Consider the following 20,806-nt stretch of genomic DNA (forward strand, 5'->3'; position numbering starts at 1 on the left):
CTGAATCAGAAACTGCCCGTGTGAGGCTTAGCAATCTGTGTTGTTACAGGCCCTCCATCTCATCCTGACGTTGGGTTAAGGTCGAGAACCACTGGTAATGGTCCTGTGGAATACTGTTGAAATCCTATTTCTGTGCTTGCATATTTCGACTCGATGTGATGTTATAACACTAAGTTCATGGTATTTTTCCACTTTATGTCCACATGTGAAATATTTTTAATGGTGCAAATTAGAAAAAAACTTATTCCAAAGAATTCAGAGTGGAATCCTTACTTTCCACCATTAATTAAGAGGTAAGCATCATTTTAAATCTTTCTCTAGTTTCTTTCTCAAATATGTACTGTAATGTTCTTTACAGTTAAGTTTTTGTTTCTATTTGGTGCTGTTATTTCTTAGGACAAAGGTTCTTTTTCACATGCATCTATATCGTATACACTTAAACAATGCATTAATAAGTATGTCTGAACTTTTTTACCAGTTCCTGGGGAGTCTACATTCAGTTGTCTTTCTAAATATGGGAGCCACCTGTTTAGATACAAAATGACAGATTGCATCATGGTTTAGTGGTGGAATAAGTCTGCTGATGTTGGATGGAAATGCACCATTGAGAATTGCCCATGCTTAGGCTAAAATGCAGTGATGCACTTGAGCCCACTCTGAATTACAGGTTTGTCCTTATAATTTAAAAATAAAAATAGTTTATTAGCTTACTGATATACACACATCAGAAGTCCAAATTAGAAAAGCATGAGATTGGGGCTCTTGGGTGGCTCAGTCAGTTAAGCGTTCAACTCGGTTCCAGCTCAGATTATGATCTCAGGGTTGTGCAGTTGACCCCCATGCTGGGCATGGAGCCTGCTTGAGATTCTCCCTCTTCCTCTGCCCCTCTCCCCACTCTTAAAAAAAAAAAAAGAGGAAAAACATGAGATTAACCAAGTGTGCTATTTGCATAGCTGTATACTTCCCTACACACTTTAATAATTTGTTAAGGTGCATAATAGTTTTGTGGTTTGATGGCTATCTTTTAATGTTTATAATTGTGCTAACAATGATTTAGTGCATTTGCATAGAACACTCACATTTTTCTTACAGACTCCTTAGAACAATCCTGAAGCAGGAAGAAAGAAAGCTGAGACACTTTGATATTAAACAACTTATTAAGGCTCCTTTATGTTGTTACCTGCTAGTTAGTGATGGAGCTGGATCAAGATTTAATCCCAGCATCTTGTTCAATACTCCTGATGTCAATAAAATCACGAGCGGAAATTATCCATGTGTTTTGTTTGGAGTTCATTTATTTGGTCTCTATTTTGTTTTGACTTCTGTGTTGGTCAGTAACCTATCGGCTCTCAGCCCTGAATTTCCTGTTGTTCTTTATTATGCTTTGTGATGCTCAGACTTGGATTCTGTAAACCACACTTTTCCTTTACTACTCAGTTTCCTGTGAGAATCTGCCATTGGGGCACAAGAGAGGACCCCTTCCCCTCTTGCTGTTTCTGTCAGCATCACCAAGTAAGCATTTCTGCCCACTGGTAGTGATAGCCTTTTTTGTTTTATCCTGGACTTCCACAACCAGCTTCATACCTTCCCTCAGAGATACCAATACCAGCTGTCTGGTGCCCCTTCCTCAAAGGTCTGACTCCCATCTCTGGGGGGCCCTTCCTCAAGCTCCCACAGTACTAGCACCAGCCAGGCAGGCAGAGATCTGGGTCTCCACTCCATGGGGCCCTTCCTCCAAGCTTCTAGGTTTTGATAATCTCTAATTCTCTCCTTTGTGCAGGCATGGTCGCTGCTTCCTAAAGTTGTGGGGTTTTGTTTTTAATCTGCATTAACTTACTATTTGACTTTTTCCTTTTGAGTCCTCTAATACAAGTCTAACACTCTATATTAAATTTACTGTTAAAATACCTGATGTGGCTTCTGTTTTGTTGGGTGGGCTCGAATGATAAAGCCCCTGACAGTGGTTCAAAAAGTGGTTTTGAACTGTATTAGGGCAAGGATGGTAGTAAATTGTTTCATCTTAAAAGGAAACTCTAAATGATTAGTAGTAGCTTGCCCACTTGCAAGTCAGTCCAGGCCCAAATTACTGCTATCACTATGGAGGTCTTTCCTTTCGTAAAATTTACTATAAATGGAGCCCTCCGGTACCTATTCTAACATCTGGCTCATTTCACTCATTCTGGCTCAATTCTCTCATTTCGCTCAGGTTTCTGAGATACATCAGTGTTGTTGCATCAATCAGTAATTTGTTCCTTTTGATTTTTGCGTGGCATTCTATTGTATTAGGAATAAAGCTGCTACGAACATTCATGTACAATTTTCACTGTGAGCATGTTTTTCCTTTGCATAAATATGTAGGAGTGGCAATGCAGTGGCAAATAAGTGTATATTTAACTTCATAAAAATTGTCAAGTTGTTTTCCTAAGTGATATCCAGTTTCTCCATCTTTTCACCAACACTTTGTATTATCAGTCTTTCAAACTTTTTATGTTTATGTTTTTACAAATCTGGCCTTTGAATATATTTAGCTATAAAGAAAAAAGACTAGTATCTGAATCCTGACTTACATGTATCTTCACATAGTCTTTTTAATTTTAGCTATTCTAGTGAGAGTGTTGTGCTATCTTACTGTGGTTTTAAGTTGCATTTCCTCATGACTAATGATGTTGAGCCTCTTTTCATGTGTTTATGGGTCATTCGTGCATCTTCTTTTATGAAGTGTTTGTACAAATCTTTTGCCCATTTTTAGTTTTTTTTGTTTTTGTTTTTTTTAAAGATTTATTTATTTATTTATTTGACAGAGAGAGAGAGAGAGAGAGAGAGAGATCACAAGCAGGCAGAGCCGCAGGCAGAGAGAGAGGGAGAAGCAGGCTCTCTGCTGAGCAGAGAGCCTGATGTGGGGCTCAATCCCAGGACCCTGAGATCATGACCTGAGCCGAAGACAGAGGCCTAACCCACTGAGCCACCCAGGCGTCCCAATTTTTAATTTTTTTTTTAATTAATGAATTGTAAGGGGTCTTCATAAATTGATACACATGCTTTGTCAGATACATGAAATGCAAATATTTTCTCCCACTCTGTGACTTGCTTTTTCATTTCCTTAAAGTATCTTTTTAAAAATTATTTTCTAAAGATATTATTTACTTATTTCAGAGAGAAAGAGCAAGAGAACACATGAGCAGGGGGAGGGGCTGAGGGATAGGTAAAAGCAGACTCCCTGCTGAGCAGTGAGCCCATCCTGAGGCTCCATCCCAGGGCCCTGCAATCATGACCTGAGCCGAAGGCAGAAACTTAACTGAGCCACCCAGGCTCCCTGCCTTAAAGTATCTTTAAAAGATAAGTTTCTGGTGTGCCTGGGTGGCTCAGTGCGTTAAATCTCTGCCTTTGGCTCAGGTCATGATCTCAGGGTCCTGGGATTGAGCCACTCATCAGGCTCTTTGCTCAGCAGGGAGCCTGCTTCCCTTCTTCTCTCTCTGCCTGCCTCTCTACTTGTGATCTCTGTCACATAAAAAATTAAAAAAAAAAAGTTTCTAATTTTGATGAAGATCAACATCAATTTTTCTCTTATAACTGGGGTATTTTGCATTGTATATCTAACATATCTTTATCTTTTCCAAGTTTAAGATATTCTAAATTTGCTTCTAGAATTTTCACAGTTTTAACTTTCATGTTAGGTCTGTGATCCATTTGAGTTCATATTTGTGTACGATGAAGAGGGGCCAGGTTTATTTTCTACAAATGGCGAACAAGTAGTTCCAGTACGTTAATTGTAAGACTGTTCTGTCATCCAGTCCACCTTGACATGTCTTACAAAAATCAACTGACCATATATAGAGAGTGGGTTTATTTCTGATACTGTAGTATTTCATTAATCCACACATTTATCCTTATGCCAACATCACACTGTCTTATTACTATGGCCTTATTTTAAGTCTTAAAGTCAGGTAGTCCAAGTTCTTCCACCTTTGTGTTCTTTTCTAAAAATTGTATTAGCTATTCTTGGTTCTTGCTATTTCCATATAAATTTTAGAACCCTGTCAATTTTTACAAAATTCTGCTGAGATTATGATTGATATTGCACTGAATCTACAGATCATTTTGAGGAAAATTGAGTCTCCTGACCTATGAACATGGTATGTCTTTCCATTTAGAAATAAAATACTAAGGGATACCTTTAACAAGGTATTTGTTAAGTATTGCACACTAAAAACTACAAAATAGTGTAGACAAAACACTATTTTGTAGTTTTTAGTGTGCAATACTTAACAAATACCTTGTTAAAGGTATCCCTAAATATTTTATTTCTGTGCTATTTTAAGTGGTAATTTTAATAATTTAACTTTTTATTTGTTCCTAGTATATAGAAATAGTAAATTTTTGTACCTTGGCCACCCATCCTGCAATATTATAAATTCCCTTAGTCTAGTAACTTTTTAAAAAATATATTGTGTGGGATTTTTCTACATAAATAATGTCATATATGAGTACAGATACTTTTATTTCTTCCTGATATGTCTTTTATTTCTGTTTCCTTGCCTCATTGCCTTGCCTAGGTCTTCCAGTACAATGTAGACAAGAGAGTAAACATTCTTGCCTTATTCCAGTCCCAAGGGTAAAGCATTCATTCTTTTACCACTAAGTGTGTGATGGTAGCTTGATTTTTTCAGATGCATTCTAACTGATTGAAAAAGTTTGTCTATGCCCAGTTTGCTGAGAGTTTTTATTGTCAGGGTTGGATTTTGTTCAATGCTTTTTCTGCATATATTGAGATGATATGAGTTTCTTTATCTTGTCAATATGATGTATTTCATTGATTTTTTTGAGGGTTAAACTAACTTTGTATTCCTCAGATAAGAATTTGAAGAATCTGTAGTGATATAGTAATATTTTTTTTTCCTTTTTCCTGGATCTATGTGCTACTAGTGAAGGGTTTTTCTGTCAGTATTTATAAGGAATATGGGCATATAGTTTTTTTCTTATGTCTATTTTTGGTCCTGGTATTAGAATAAAGGGATCCTCATGAAGGTAGTTGGCAAGTGTTCACTCTCTTATTTTCATAAAGAATCTGTGTGAGGGGGCCTGGGTGGCTCACTCAGTTGAGCATCTGACTCTTGATTTCGGCTCAGGTCATGATCTCTGGGTTGTGAGATTCCCCCCTGGTCGGGCTCTATGCTCAATGGGGAGTCTGCTCCTTGTCCCTCTCACCACACATGCACATGCTCTCTCTAAACTAAATAAATCTTAAAAAATTTCTTAAAAAAATCTTAAATTTCTTTAAAAAAATCTGCGTAAGATTATATTATTTCTTCTTTGATAAAATTCACACTGAAGTTATTTCACCTCAAGTTTCTAACTATAAGTTTTTTGTCTGTTTTGGCATTTTTTTTTTCTTTCAAGAAATTAGTTGTGTCTAAGTTCTTAGTCCTATGTATTGGCATAAACCTCATATTTCTTTCTTACTTTAAATGTCTGTAGGATATAAATAATAGCCCATTTATTACTGATTTTGGTAATTTGTGTCCTTTTAAATTTTTCTCTTGGTAATTCTGAGGTTTATCAATTTTATTGATATTTTCAAAGTAGCAGCTTTTGCCTTCACTGGTATTCCCTTTCAATTTTTTTCCTACTTTGTTATACTTCTAACTTTATTTTCTCTTTACTTGAATTTAATTTCCTTTGTTTTCTAGTTTCTGAGGTTTAGATCATTCTTCCTTTTTTTTTTTAAGATTTTACTTATTTGATAGAGATCACAAGTAGGCAGAGAGGCAGGTAGAGAGAGAGAAGGAAGCAGGCTCCCCGCTGAGCAGAGAGCCTGATGCGGGGCTCGAATCCAGGACCCTGAGATCATGACCTGAGCCGAAGGCAGAGGCTTTAACCTACTGAGCCACCCAGGCGCCCCTCTTTCTTCATTTTTAATAGAAGAATCTAAAGCTATAAATTTCACTCTAATCACAGCTTACCTGCATATGTATTTTTATTTTCATTCATTACAATATATACATCTGTTTTCATTAGGCTCTACATCAAATGTGGGACTTGGAACTCATGACTCTGAGATTCAGAGTCACATACTCTACCAAGCCAGCTAGGTGCCCCTACAAAATATTTTCCATTTTCTCTTGTATTTTTTCTTTGACTCAGTTTGTTTTCAAGTTTCCTATTTTTCATAGCATTACACAAGATCTTTCTTTTACTGATGTTTTAAGTTATTGACAGAGAATAATTTTTTAAAATTTCTTGAGAATTGTCTTAGGGCCCAAGATATGTTTCATCTTGATGAAGAGCATAAAATAACTAGAGAGCAGATAACCATCTGCCAACCAACCATTATTTTATGTGTACTTGACATGAATGCATAGTCTGCTGCTATTTGCTGGAGTGTTCTAGAAATGACAGGTCAAGTTGGCTGATTGCAATGTTCTGTATATTTATGGATCTTGGATTCTTCCTGTTCTGTCAATTAGCAGAAGTGTTGAAATGTCTGGAATTGTGTAATTATCTATTTATCCTTTTAGAGTATTTATATTTCATGTATTTCAAAACTGATACTAAGTGCATGGTGTGTCTTCTTGATGAATTGCTTTTTGTTATTTATGTATGTCTCCCTTTATCATTGGTAATATTCCTGATATTAATACAGCCACTCCCAACTTACTGATTAGCATTTCCATTATACATGATTTTTCCACCCTTTTGCTTTTAGCCTATCTTCATCTTTATATTTAAAGTTGGTTCTTTGTGAATAGCATGTACTTGGTTCTCGCCTTTTCATTACATTTGATAATGTGTCTTTTTATAATGTTTAAATCATTGATTAATGTAATTACCAGTATGATTTGGGTTTAAATCTAGGCTCCTGCTATTTTTTATTTGTCCAATTTGATCTCTGTTCTTTTTTCTCCTTGCATTCTATTGGGTTGATTTAAAAAAAAATAATTCCAATTTATTGCTTCTATTAGTTATTAGCTATTTCTTTTAATTTTTAATTTTGATATTTAGTGGTTACTCTAGGGTTTACAATACGCATCTTTATCACAAATTACCTTCAAATAATATCACTTCACAAGCACTTTTAGACCTTGTCAACAATATACTTAATTTCCCCCTGTCTTTTCTATTTGTACCGTATCTTTTACTTCTACATCTATTACAAACTACGTATTTTTACTATTTTGTTTTAAATTCATATACATTTCATGAGATTATTGCCACTGCATTCATTTTCAACTGATTTTTACATTAAGTCAATGTGTCATGTAGCCATCAAAAACCTGTAATTCGGGGCACCTGGGTGGCTCAGTGGGTTGGGCCGCTGCCTTTGGCTCGGGTCGTGATCTCAGGGTACTGGGATCAAGTCCCGCATCGGGCTTTCTGCTCAGCAGGGAGCCTGCTTCCCTCTCTCTCTCTGCCTGCCTCTCTTGTCTACTTGTGATCTCTGTCAAATAAATAAAAACCTTAAAAAAAAAACAAAAAATAACAACAAAAAAAAACCCCTGTAATTCGTCTTATGTTTTATCTTTTTAGAATTCAGGTTTGTAGTCCAATTTAGACTCTAGCTACTTAAAATCAGTTACTTCTGATTGCTTTCATGAAGTCTTTCTATACTACAGACTCATGATCAGCATGAATTGTAAATATGCCTGCTTCAGTGCAAATGTTTTTCAGGTCTGCTCCATTGGAGTCATCTGAAGGCTTTGTATATGCTTCTAATAATCTCTTTAATCAGGCTTTGTAATGTTACCTCCACAGATTTTCAAGATAGCTAACCTTGCTTATACATAATGTGTATCTTTTCTATTTATCTGGAGACAGCAAAGCAGGATCCACTGTACTTGTGTGTAGCCATGATTTTTTTAACTGTGCAGAGTATCCTATCCACCCATTGCATAACTCCATAAAGTTCTCTGAATCTGTCAGCTGAAGTACTTCCAGGAAACAAGTATCCACCAATGGCATCTTTTTTTATCTATAAACATGATGCATGACTGATGATTCCTGGTGTAAACATTTCTCTGATCAAATAAGCACTTTCAATGTACTTGTCTATAACAGAACTGTATGCTACATTTAAGAAATTGCATTCCAGTTGGCTAACAGCAGCTCTTGCTATTAGTGTTTTTCTTAACTACTAGCCCTATACAAGCAGCCTTTTGGAAATATCCCTATACTGATACAATTCTAGGTTTGTAAAAGGTAGTTCTATTACCTCTGAATTCTCTCATTTGTTCTGACCTTTCCAGTGACCCCTCTACTTCACAAAAAGAGATATTCCCTCTACTTAGACCTGCATAAACCAGTGGATCTTGGCAAGAATCAATGTAGTCACAGCCAAAACAACTCTCGTTCCTGGCTTCAGCTTACTTTTTTCAAGCTAACAATGACATCCAACAACCTATCTTGGTTCATTTAACAACAGAATTTTTCTTCAGTTAAGTTCTTAAGTACATCGTCCATAGTTTGCCCAGATTTGGGTCCTTTGGATCATTTCGGACTTTTCATACTGATTGGTAAGTTCTTTTAATTGTTCCCTTAACTCTTCAAAAACAGTTGTTGATCTTCTCGTGCATCTCCATCTTTTCGTGTGCTTGAAGCTCATTATTTCTGTGGTCTGCTGTGATGAGATACCATCACTCACAGGGAATGCCAAGAATGGCCATGGCCATTAGAGTGGGAGAAGTGGTGGAATGAAGGAGGACAGTAGCACTGGAAGCTGGGGGATGGATGGCTCTGCTCATTCCAATGATCTTTCAAGGAAATCAAAAAGAAAGAAAAGGGACACCTGGGTGGCTCACTCAGTTAAGTGTCTGACTCATGACTGCAGCTCACGTCATGATCTCAGTGGTCGTGAGACTGAGTCCCACATTGGGCTCCACACTCAGCAGGAAGTATGTTTGTGATTCTCTCCCTCTTCACCACCCCTGCCAAACTCTCATGCATGTGCTATCTCTCTAAAAGAAATATCTCTTAAAAACAAAAACAAAAACAAAAACATAGTAATCAAATGTGATATGGGTGTACCATCAAATTACCAGTTTGGGTTAGTAATTTCACTTCAAACTTCTGTAGAATACAGAATAAACACAGGAAAATGCTCTCATGTTTCTACTACCAAATTTACAAACCTACCTGTGTTTACCACATTTTACCATCTGCCTTCTAGCTATAAATGGAGAAGTGTCCCTGATGTATTAAAGACTCATTTCTCTCTTGTGCTCTGGATCCCATTCAACATTTTACCTCCTTTATAATTTGTACCCCTTCAGTTTTTCTCTTTCTTCATGACTCACTCCATCAGCATATAAACTTGATATAATAACTCCCAAATAAAAACCAAGAATTTTATTTTCTTGCCCACTATCACTTTATTTTCCTGTTCCCCTTCATGGCAAAACTTCTCAAATGGTAATCTACCCATACTGTCTTTAGTTCCTTACCAACATCATAACCTCCTCAACCTGATCCAGTCTGGAAGCTGTCCTCCACCTACACTGAATTTACCATCAGTTCACAGTGGCCAAGTACAATGGTCAGTGAACAAAGCTTCTATTACTTGGTGCTTCAATAAATAACATTCAAAATGATTGACCATGGGGCACCTGGGTGGCTCAGTTAAGCATCTGACTCTTTATTTCAGCTCAGATCATAATCTCAGGGTTGTGATTGTGAGGCCCCCTGCTTGAGATTCTCTTTCCCTCTCACCCTCCCACTTCTCTCTTATAAAAAAAAAAAAAAATTTTTTTTTAAAAGGTTGACCACTTTTCCCCACTTAAAAACACATTTCTCTTGCTTTCATGAAACTCCACTTTGCTTGTTTTCCTCTTTCACTGACCACTATTTGTCTTTCTTTGCTGACTCATTCTCTATCTAACCTCTAAGTGATTGTCTCAGAACCTTATCCTCCATTTGCTTCCTTTCTCTAAAAACACTTCCTTAAGTTACCTTACCTATATCTGTTATTTTAAATGTTTATCTATGTATCTGTGTGACATCCCTACTTGGAAATATTGCAGGCATCCCAACATGTCCCAAATGGAATTCTGTCTAAACTCCCTCCTTCTCCATAAGAGCTCATCTATCAAACCAAAACCAAGGAAACATCCTTGATTTGTTCCTTTCTGTCAGCCCTCCCATCCAATTCATCATTTGGATCTGTTTCTATGTCTTTCCATTTCTATCCATACCCTCTAGTCCAAGCTATAAGATACTATCAGGGAATGAATGGTGAATAAACCAGTTTGGCTGGATTTGAAAGTTACTGTTGAGTAGTAAGAAGAAATAAATCTAGGTAAGGCAGTTTGGGACACATGTTGAAGGTCTTGGAATGATAGACAGAATCCTTCATAAGGGGAGCAGAGAAAGTTATCTCTTCTGGGCATAACTGTCCTGAAAAGTGACACTTTATCAATAATTTATAGTATGTTGACATAATAGTTGTTAAGAATTTGATGGTAAAACTGTTGTTCAACATAGTACTGGAAGTCCTAGCATCAGCAATCAGACAACAAAAAAGAAAAAAAAGGTACCCAAATTGGCAAAGAAGTTAAAATTTCACTCTTTGCAGATGACATGATACTTTATATAGAAAACCTGAAAGACTCCAGCAAAAAATTGCTGGAACTGATACAGGAATTCAGCAAAGTTGCAGGACATAAAATCAATGCAGAGTAGTCAGGTGCATTTTTTGTATACACTAACAATGAGACAGAAGAAAGAGAAATCAAGGAATCAATCCCACTTACAACTGCACCAAAACCGTAAGATACCTAGGAACAAACCTAACCAAAGATATAAAAGATCTGTGCTCTAAAAACTAAAAACACTTATAAATGAAATTGAGGAAAACAAAAAGAAATGAAAAAACATTCCATGCTCAGATTTGAAGAACAAACATTGCTAAAATGTCCCTGCTACCCAAAGCAATCTACACATTCAATGCAATCCCTATCAAAATACCATCAAGCATTTTTCACAGAGCTGGAACAATCCTAAAATTTGTATGGAACCAGAAAGACCCCGAATAGCCAAAGGAATGTTGAAAAAGAAAACCAAAGCTGGATTTGGATTGGATTCCTGGATATGGATTTCTATCTCACATTAAGTCTTTCATCCATTTTGAGTCTATTTTTGTGTATAGTTTAAGAGTGGTCCAGTTTCATTCTTCTGCATATGTGGCTATCCAATTTTCCCAACACCAACACTGTTGGTGGGAATGCAAGCTTGTGCAGCCACTCTGGAAAACAGTATAGAGGTTCCTCAAAAAGTTAAAAATAGAACTACCCTATGATCCAGCAATTGCACTTCTAGGTATTTATCCAAAGGATACAAACATAGTGATTTGAAAGTTCACATGTACCCCAATGTTTATAGCATTAATGTCCACAATAGCCCAAATATGGAAAGAGCCCATATGTCCATTGATAGATGAATGGATAAAGAAGATGTGATGGAATATTACTCAGCCATTAAAAAGAATGAAATTTTGCAATTGCAATGACAAGGATGGAACTAGAGGGTATTATGCTAAGCAAAATGAGTCAGAGAAAGACAAATACCATATGATTTCACTCATATGTGGAATATAAGAAACAAAACCGATGAATATAGCAGAAGGGAAGGAAAAATAAGATGAAAACAGAGGAGGCAAACCATAAGAGACACTGAACTCTAGGGAACAAACTGAGGGTTGCTGGAGGGGTTGTGGATCAGGGCATGGGGTAACTGGGTAATGGGCACTAAGGAGGACACTTAATGCAATGACACTGGGTGTTGTAACATGAATCACTAAATTCTACCCCTGAAACTAATAATACAGTGTATATTAATGAAATTGAATTTTGGCACAATACTCTCAAAGGCAAAGATCATCTAGTCCAAACTTTTAAAAAATTCATTTACTTTCAACCTTCTCTCATCTCTAGGAAATGGCAGTATTGTCCCTTACACTGCTCCTTCCACAAAGACCTACTTTCTATATTTGCCCACTTAAATTCTTTTGTTCGGAGCATAGGATGTGTAGCAACACAACTAAAAATATACTCAAATAATTTCTACTGAGAACAAAATGATTTTGTCACCTTGCCACCTGGGCAATATAACTATGGATCACTGCAGAAAGCTTACCTAAGTTTATTGCTGCTTTATACGTGTGCTGACAAAGCTGTGAAAGGCAACATAGTGGAATGGTTATGAACTCTGGCATTGGAGTCAGGCTATGTTCAAATTGCAGCATCTCTTCCTTATACACATGAGACTTGGAAATTATTGTATATTGCTAAACTTCAGTTTCCACACACCTAAAATGAGAAAAATAATAGTATACCTACCAATTGTATGAATAAAATGAGATAATCCACATGAGAGTACTACCTGTTCCCAAAGTGATATACAGATCTAATGCAATCCCTATCAAAACCCCAAGATCTGCAAAAATCTTTTTTTTTTTTTTTTGCAGAAATAGAAAAAAACATTTTAAAATTCATATGGAATTTTGGGGACACCAAAAAGCCAAAACAATTTTTGAAAAAGAACAACAAAGTTGTTTGTTGTTTGAAAAACAACAAAGGAAGCTCACAGTTCCTGATTTCAAAACTTAACCACAAAAACTACTAGTAATCAATACAGTATGGTCCTGGCATAAAGATAAATACACAGACTATTGGAATAAAACAGAAATAAAAACTCTCACATTTATGGCCAAATGATTTTTCAACATGGGTGCCCCAAGATCATTCAGTGAGGAAAAGAACACTCTTCCACAGACGTTGCTGGGAAAACTGGAAATCCATATGCAAAAAAATGAAGTTGGACCCTTACCTTATACCATATGAAAAAAACTAACTCAAAGATGGATTGAAGACATAAATGTAAGAGCCAAAGCTATAAAATACTTGGAAGAAAACATAGTGAAAAAGCTTCACAACATTGGATTTGGCAGTGATTCCTTGGATATGACACCAAAAGAAGAGATAAATTGGAATACAGCAAAATTGAACAATTTTGTGCTTTGCAGGACACAAATCGAGTAAAATGGTAATCCACAGAATGGGAAAAATAACTTACAAATTATATACCTGATGAGGGGTTAATATCCAGAATACAAAGAACTCCTATAACTTAACAACACAAAACTCAATTTTAATATGGGCAAAGGACTTAAGAGACATTTCCCCAAATGGCCGATAAATTGTGCATGAAAAGATGCTCAACATCATTCATTATTAGTGAAACGCAAATCAAAACCACACTGCTACACTACTTCACACCCTGGAGGATAGCTAACAAATTAAAACAAACCAAACCAAACCCTGTAGCATTTTTCAGTCAAAAGTGAGTAGTCTTCTCCATAAATTTCATAAAATAAATATGATCTTTACTTGGCATTGCTTCTTTTTCTCTGTGGAAATTTTATCTTTTACTTTAATATACAGTGATAGGACATGGTTTAAATATCAAAAAGTACTTTATTATCTCCTTGTCTGACCAAGAAACAAATTGTTAATACATCGTATATTATCAAAATACCCTGTTAAGTTTTTTGAGGGGATTATTAAATCTTACTTATTGCAAAATGTAAAAACAAGACAACAAAATGGTACTCAGGGATTTATCTCCACTGAAGACCCAACTTTTATATCTGTCAAGGAAAAACCTTTAAATTCTAGAGAGGTTAAAATTAGATGACTTTTTAGAAAGATTACATATCAGCTACTTCTTATTTCAGATAAACTATTTGGAATATTTGCTTAAAGCTCTCATACTCTCAGCTGTTCTGACACGGACATATCTTCCCTTTCCTGAGGTCATTTCTGAGGTAGTGCTGGTTTGGCCCATGTCCGTAAGAGTACCCTCTAGAGCAATATTTCTCAACTGTCTTTATATTACTTCCCTTTTCCCCTCCCCAACCAGGAGCTGACCTTTCATTTTCTCCCTCTTCTTCTCCACCATGAAATTTTAAAAGCACAGCATATCTGTTTATGTGCTTTATACTTAAAAAGAGTTTTCTTCCCCCAATAAGAGTACTGACCCTCTTAAAGGTGATAGCTCTTGAAAAAGCATGTTCTAAAGAGAAGTAGTATATGAAACTCTCTCATACTAAGTCCAGGCCCAAGATACCCACCTTCTTTGTATCTGAGATTGTTTGGGGCCACAGCAAACTAGGATCCCTGAAAACATCGTGATTAGGGATAATATTCTCAGAGTTGCAACATAATTAAATTTTTATCTCTTGGTTTTGTTTGAATATTTATCTAATAGGGAATTCTAAGTGGATATACCACCAGGATTTGCCCTCACATACAATTATCCAGGATTTCTTTACTATATCCATAATTACTATATCCATAAATATCCATAATTATCTATTCTTCTTTATTCTCAACACAGGAGTGGGATTTAGGATTTTATCAAGATACTTAAGAGAAGATGGCTTCCCTACTACAACTATTAACATGAACTACCTGATGCAACTTCAAAGTTGTAGACAGTATGCAATGTCAGTACTGATAAGTGAATACCTATGTAGGAAGATCTGAAGTGATGCACGATGAGGACAGGATACTTTTTTTTTTTTTAATTTAGAGAGGAGAAAGAATTCTACTAAGAATATGACCATTAAGTGGCAAGTTGGAGCAAATATAAGAAAATGACCCAGGTAATTACTAGAGCTCAAGTATTTTTGGCATTTGACTGAGTTATTTGTACTCTAATCCTCCACATTTATTATAGTAAATTTAAAATAAGAGAAATTCAAGATGTTAGAAAAAATTCCCACAAAATGTGAATTTAATCTCAGCTCTGACAGAAATTTATAAATTCCTTTTTTTCCCAGAACCATACTCACTGTCCCGTAGGTCTCAGATTTACAAACCATTTTTAGAAAAGAACTATCCTCTACAGTAGTCTCAATTTTTGAAAAATTATTTCCCTGTAATACTACTTTTGGAAATAAATGGGGTCTCTTAAGGAATTTACAATGATACAGAGTTCTAGATTTCAACATTTTTCCAAGTCCTTCAATAAAAAGGCAAAATTCAGTTTCAGTTTTCATTGTCAACAATACCTTTACTCTTATTATCAAGAATTCCTATTCAACAAGCTGCAATGCACTGTTATAAAATCACTAACAGAAAGGAAAAGAAGTGGTACTAGAAGATTCATACTATCCTCAAAATTACTGATGGAAACATGGATTGGGCATCTGGGTGGCTCAGCTGGTTAAGCATCTGCTTTCAGCTAAGGTCATAGTCCCAAGATCCTGGGACTCAGTGCTGCACGGGGCTCCTTGCTTAGTGGGAATTTTGTTCTCCTTCGTCTGTTTCTCCCCCTCCTGTACACTCTCGCTTGCTCTGTCTGAAAAATAAATAAAAATCTTAAAAAAAAAAAAGCAAACAGCATTTTTAAAAACCTTCTTCTGGAAGGATTTATAGGATTTAAGGATTTAAAATGCTTTTTGAATAGTAGTCAATAATTGCAAACATTTAACACAAACCACTTCTGATATGTCATTTAGCTTTGGGCCACCCACAGCTTGCAGCTGAAGGGCCGAGACACCTTGGTTATGTAGATTAAAAGTGTTAGCAAGTTCAGTCATTTGTTCCTAAGAATCAAAATGAAGTCTTAGATCCTGCAAATAACTTTCTTTTTACTTTGCCTTCAACCAAAAATTGATGGGTCTAAAATGTTACTAAGAAGAAGAAATAAAAAATAAAATAATGTTACTAAGGACATAAAATAATAAACTTTGTGTTAATATACTTAAAATCTGGAATAGCTATAAAGACTCATTGCTACAGCAACCTTCAACAAAACTATTATGCAGAAGAAGAAAGCATATGTGTATTTCAAATAGTCAAAAAAGAAAATTTCCATTTTCATAACTGAGTACCTTGAGTGTTAGATTTATCTTTCTCATTTTGTTTCCATTTTCTTTACTGTGATTTCTTTAATCTCTAATATTATAAATTACTATAAATATAAAATATATTTATATAATATACAATATATCATACATCATATCATATATACATTTATTATATTGATATATTAAATAGTAATGTTATATATAATCATACAATATATTATATATTAATATTATATCATACATTAATACTGTATATTAATATATGATTATATAATATATATACTTATAATATATATTAATATATAATATATTCAGATATATAATACAATATTATAAATATATATTTAAATATGAAATATAAATTATAAATTAATCTCTAATATTAAAAATTCTGTAATTTCTATAAATAAATTCTGACTCACAATCTTATACTACATGCTAGTAGAAAATTCATACTCTGAGATTCATATATACTCTAAGCATTTAAAAGAACCTAAACTGGGGCACCTGGATGGCTCAGTTGGTTGAGCGTCTGCCTTCGGCTGAGGTCAGATCCTGGCATCCTGCGACTGAACCGCGATCTATCGGGCGCCCTGCTCAGGGGGTCTTCTTCCCCTCTCTTACTGTCCCTCTCCCCTGCTCATTCTCTTTCTCTCTCTCTTAAATAAATTATTTTTATAAAATAACAAAAACTAAAAAAACCTAAAATAAAAAATAAAAAAGATAAAAGCACCTAAACTTACTCTTAAAAATATTATCCCCTTATCTTTCTTTGTGAAAATCATCTAAAGGTTTTCATCTATGTATACAACTGTACTTGAAAGGGTAATTGATCAAAAAAATCTCTATTGCATCTTTTCATTTGTGTTTCTAGTACTTGTTCTGATACTGTCTTATCATCTGCAACTGATGATTTGCCTTCTCAGCTGCCTGCTGCATCTCTATTACCTGCTGTGCCATCTCTAGCTCATCCCCTTGCTCAATTTATTGTTATTTACAAACAGATCTAAAAGCTAAGCTTCTTTAAAAATTATTCATTTATTTATTTATGACAGAGAGAGACACACACACAGTGAGAGAGGGAACACAAGCAGGGGGAGTGGGAGAGGGAGAAGAGTCTTCCCGCCAAGCAGGACCCTGGGACCATTAGCCGAAGGCAGATGCTTAACAACTAAGCCACCCAGGAGCCCCTAAAAGCTAAGCTTCTGCTCACACTGCTCAAAGATGACCTCCTTGACCCCAATAAATAGCATCTATAGGTGTGCTTCCTAGGCAAGTATTAAAATTAAAACCATTTACAAAATCTAAGAATGTGGGTAACTGGGAACAGGGACTCTTAAAGCTCTTTTAATGTTCTTATATTATAAACCTGCTACAGTTACTTTCAAAAATAAAATGTTAAGCAATTTGCTATGCAAAGAAAGGACTTATCATGGAATGATGATCATTAAGTTTTACAACCATACTAATGAAGACTAGTGTTTCAGTTGGAGATAAGGCATTTCCTTATAAATTTACAAGACTAAAAATGAACAGTATTTTAGGGCCTGCACCAACCAAGCAATCCCATATGGCATAAGTACAACAGAAATTAACTTCTTAATCTAAAAAAACAACATATTGTAATAAAGTAAAATAAAACTGGTAAGATTACAAAATTAAATATTTTAATATTTAGGATATAATGTGCATTTTACTAAAAATTTGATTCATGTGAAAAGTTAAAGGCTATCTGATATGAATTTGAATAATCTGAAACTTTTAAAATTCTCTTGTCATTCTGAAATCTCTCTAAATGTTCCTGTCAGCATCGTGAAACACTTAGTCCTATTTACCTTGAAATTAAGTACACCAGTCCAAATCTGTGAGTAAATGCCAAGTATTTTCTCAGATCCATACTCTGATTTTTTTTCTTAAATAAAATGAGGTTTAACACATATAACCTAGTCTTTTGTTTGGATAATCTTGCTGACTTATATATTTACTATTATTATTTATTCTAATACAGCAAACTGAAAGATCTGTAATAGGTTACACTGAAAAATTAGGAAAAAAAAAACTTTCGTTAGAGATAATTTAAGTACCAGACGTGGAGTGGATACAGCAGTGTTCATAAAGAGCACATCAGGAGTTAACAATCTTAGGAAGCGCTTCTTAAAAAATCAAAAGATAAATTTACTATTTTTTATACAAGGCTTTTTCTGCATATCCCTACATCAATGTGTAACCCCCCCCACTTCCTTGGTTAGGTGACAATAAAAAGAAAATAATTTCTGAATATTTATTACACCAATATTTCAATTTTGTGGAAACATGCTAAAAGCACAACAAAGAAAACAGCAGTCTGTAAATGGACCACATAATGCCACTCCCCTGGTATAGAACTGTAGGTACTTTTTTATGTCTACTCCACAATAAAAGTATTTAAATAAAATTTAAATATCGAGTTATATTTGTGGTAAATATTTCACTTGACTTTAAAAGAGAAGTCTTAATTTGTAAGACAGCAATCTTCCACAGCAAATTAGAGCGTGACTGGCAGCATACATACAGATAACATGAGGAAGTGACTATTTCCCAAAGTAAGTAGGCATGGAAGTAGGGGATTATTTATATAAAGACTGTATAACTTAATATACTGAAATATTTACAGAATTACAGACTTCTAAGAAAATCTTTACCCTCATTTCTAAAGAATATTAATTTGAAGAAACATTTGGCATTAACTGGTACAATAATTACTTACCTATTTCTTGTGCAGAACCAACTGAACAGCTGCAGGTTAACTTGTTTTTATGTACAGTCAGAATAAAAATTTAAAACATCACAAATCTTCAATGAATAATAATTCTCTTGCAAATTTAAGAATTTTACAATAAGGTACTCATCCCACTCTAAAGACTTCAGAACGTTTATGTGGGATTATTTTCCCTAAAACTAAAAACTGAAACACTAAGAGAAAAAATTTTTAAGTAATCTAGTTAATACCTTTGTTTTTAAAGACAAACAAAATGTTATAAACCTTTAAAAATCTTTTAAGTACTTAGGTTTCTGAAATCAAGCATATTATACGATTTGCTACTTTTGACTTGAAAAGTAGCAGCACGGAAGATCTCTTAATTGTAGTATTTATACAAATCCTTGAGGAGTCCACAAATTAAATAAAAATTATATCCAACTTTCATCAAAATTTCAGAAATCTTTTTAAAATCTAATATACTATCACTTTAGATGTTTTCTGTATTTGGTAACTACTAAAATGCTTTAAAGATAATATAAAAAGCATTTCTTACCTTTCCTTCCTTCCAACCAAAAAATCTCAAACTTTCTGTGTAAGGCATTTTTTTAAAATATATAATTTGTATTTCAAAGTCACCTCCAAAAAATAACCAAAAGTTTTAAGTACAAGTTTAAAAAAACAGCATATACCATTGAAAATAAACTACCCTCTTGTTAACTGAAATGCTAAGTATTTTAAACTTTGTTTAAATAACACACACAACCCCTCCCCACCATATTTTATGTATGGTTTCTACATTGGAGTAGCACTAAAACAAAGGATGGTAACAACAAATAATTCTTTATACTTAATTGAAAATATGTATCTCTCATTTGTCTTAAAGACATACATTATTAATTTTTTACTGGCATTCTTGAATAAGATTAACAAGGATACTTTTCACCAATTTATTCTCATTTCTCCCTTGTATATGAGAATCTAACAAAAGGAAATCTCTCCTATGACCACAAGAGATTTCTGAAACCCCTAAAATATATATTCTTTAGAAAAAAAATTCCTAACCTATTATGCATCTCAATAAGCATATACATTTAAAAAACAATATATTTTATGGCTTATGCTTAATTGTAATGTATGACCAAAGGTCCCAGGGATTGAAAAATCTTATTAGCAGCCAACAGTTAGATGGATGACAATATTCCTGGCATTCATAATCTCAAAATTTTAAAAGAAAACTATTCACTGCAGTCTTAGAAAAATTTGGAGATAGTTCTATTTTAAAAACATACTCACCACAAAGAGATACAAGGGAGACAAATAAGAAAATAGATTGTGTTATATCTTTGTAAACTTGTTCCATTTCAAAATGTATTCTTTAGGGCAAGGGAAATTTCCTATACAAATGAAACTAAACATTTGTTCCCGTTGCTTTGAAAAATATTTACAGTACATAGAACTACAAGCTAAAAGTGTACAACTGCTTATATTGCTGGCCAGTGATATAGATGAACAAGAACACAAGGTGCTTATTCAATTATCTAAGCATAATTTGTATAGTGACATTATTGTAGATCAACTATGGAAAAATTTGGAAACATTATCAATGAATACCAGCCCTTGTGTAAAACATCACACAAGATGCAAAGGTATTATACATTCACTGTGGTAAAAACTGTACATACGTATGCGGTGCATTGTCAACATTGTAAAATCTACATTATGATTTTCTTCATCTTTCAAAATTCTGAGTTCAAAAAAGTCTATTTTTTTCTTTTGCCAAAGAAAAGTGATGTTAACAGACTGATAAGTTTTGTGAAATCACAAAATTCTTTGCTAAGGACTTTTCATCAAGTCTTTTACCGACGTCCTCATGAAGAAAAGCTCACTAAACTTTGAAAGTTTTGAATGGATATTTCCACATCATTGCTGGCTAGCATCATGATATACATAACAATGGTATATGTAATAATAGTCCACAGTAATGTGAAATACAAAACTTTGTTCTGTAAGTCTATTTTGGTCTCAGAGTGAAGTTTGTTTCTTTCATCCAGCCATGCTGTCCCTTATTTGATCAACTCGAAGAGCTAGGTCTCTAAAAGAGGGGCGTTGATTGACATTATTGTTCCAGCATTCCGTCATGATCAAATAAATCTAGAAAAGAGAAAATAAACCACAATTACAAAGAACACAAAGTGCCATCTTTTAAT

General features: G+C 34.5%; 1 protein-coding gene and 1 pseudogene across 2 annotated transcripts in view; both read right to left on the reverse strand.

Annotated features, from left to right (window-relative positions):
- Nucleotides 1–7,508: 7,508 nt before the first annotated feature.
- On the reverse strand, nt 7,509–13,830 carry LOC116873066 (annotated as a pseudogene).
- A 4,296-nt stretch (nt 13,831–18,126) lies between these two features.
- JAK2 (Janus kinase 2) overlaps nt 18,127–20,806 on the reverse strand; it is a 131,915-nt gene continuing 129,235 nt past the window's right edge. The window contains exon 25 of one of the 2 annotated variants that reach the window (XM_032866510.1): nt 18,127–20,750. In XM_032866510.1, coding sequence (XP_032722401.1) covers nt 20,643–20,750 — 108 coding nt within the window. In that variant the 3' untranslated portion in view covers nt 18,127–20,642. The remainder of the gene's footprint in view (nt 20,751–20,806) is intronic. The other variant, XR_004383716.1, reaches the window with a different exon arrangement.

The sequence above is a fragment of the Lontra canadensis genome, unplaced genomic scaffold (assembly GCF_010015895.1).
Source record: "Lontra canadensis isolate GAN:19392208 unplaced genomic scaffold, GSC_riverotter_1.0 scaffold31, whole genome shotgun sequence".
Lineage (NCBI taxonomy): Eukaryota > Metazoa > Chordata > Mammalia > Carnivora > Mustelidae > Lontra > Lontra canadensis.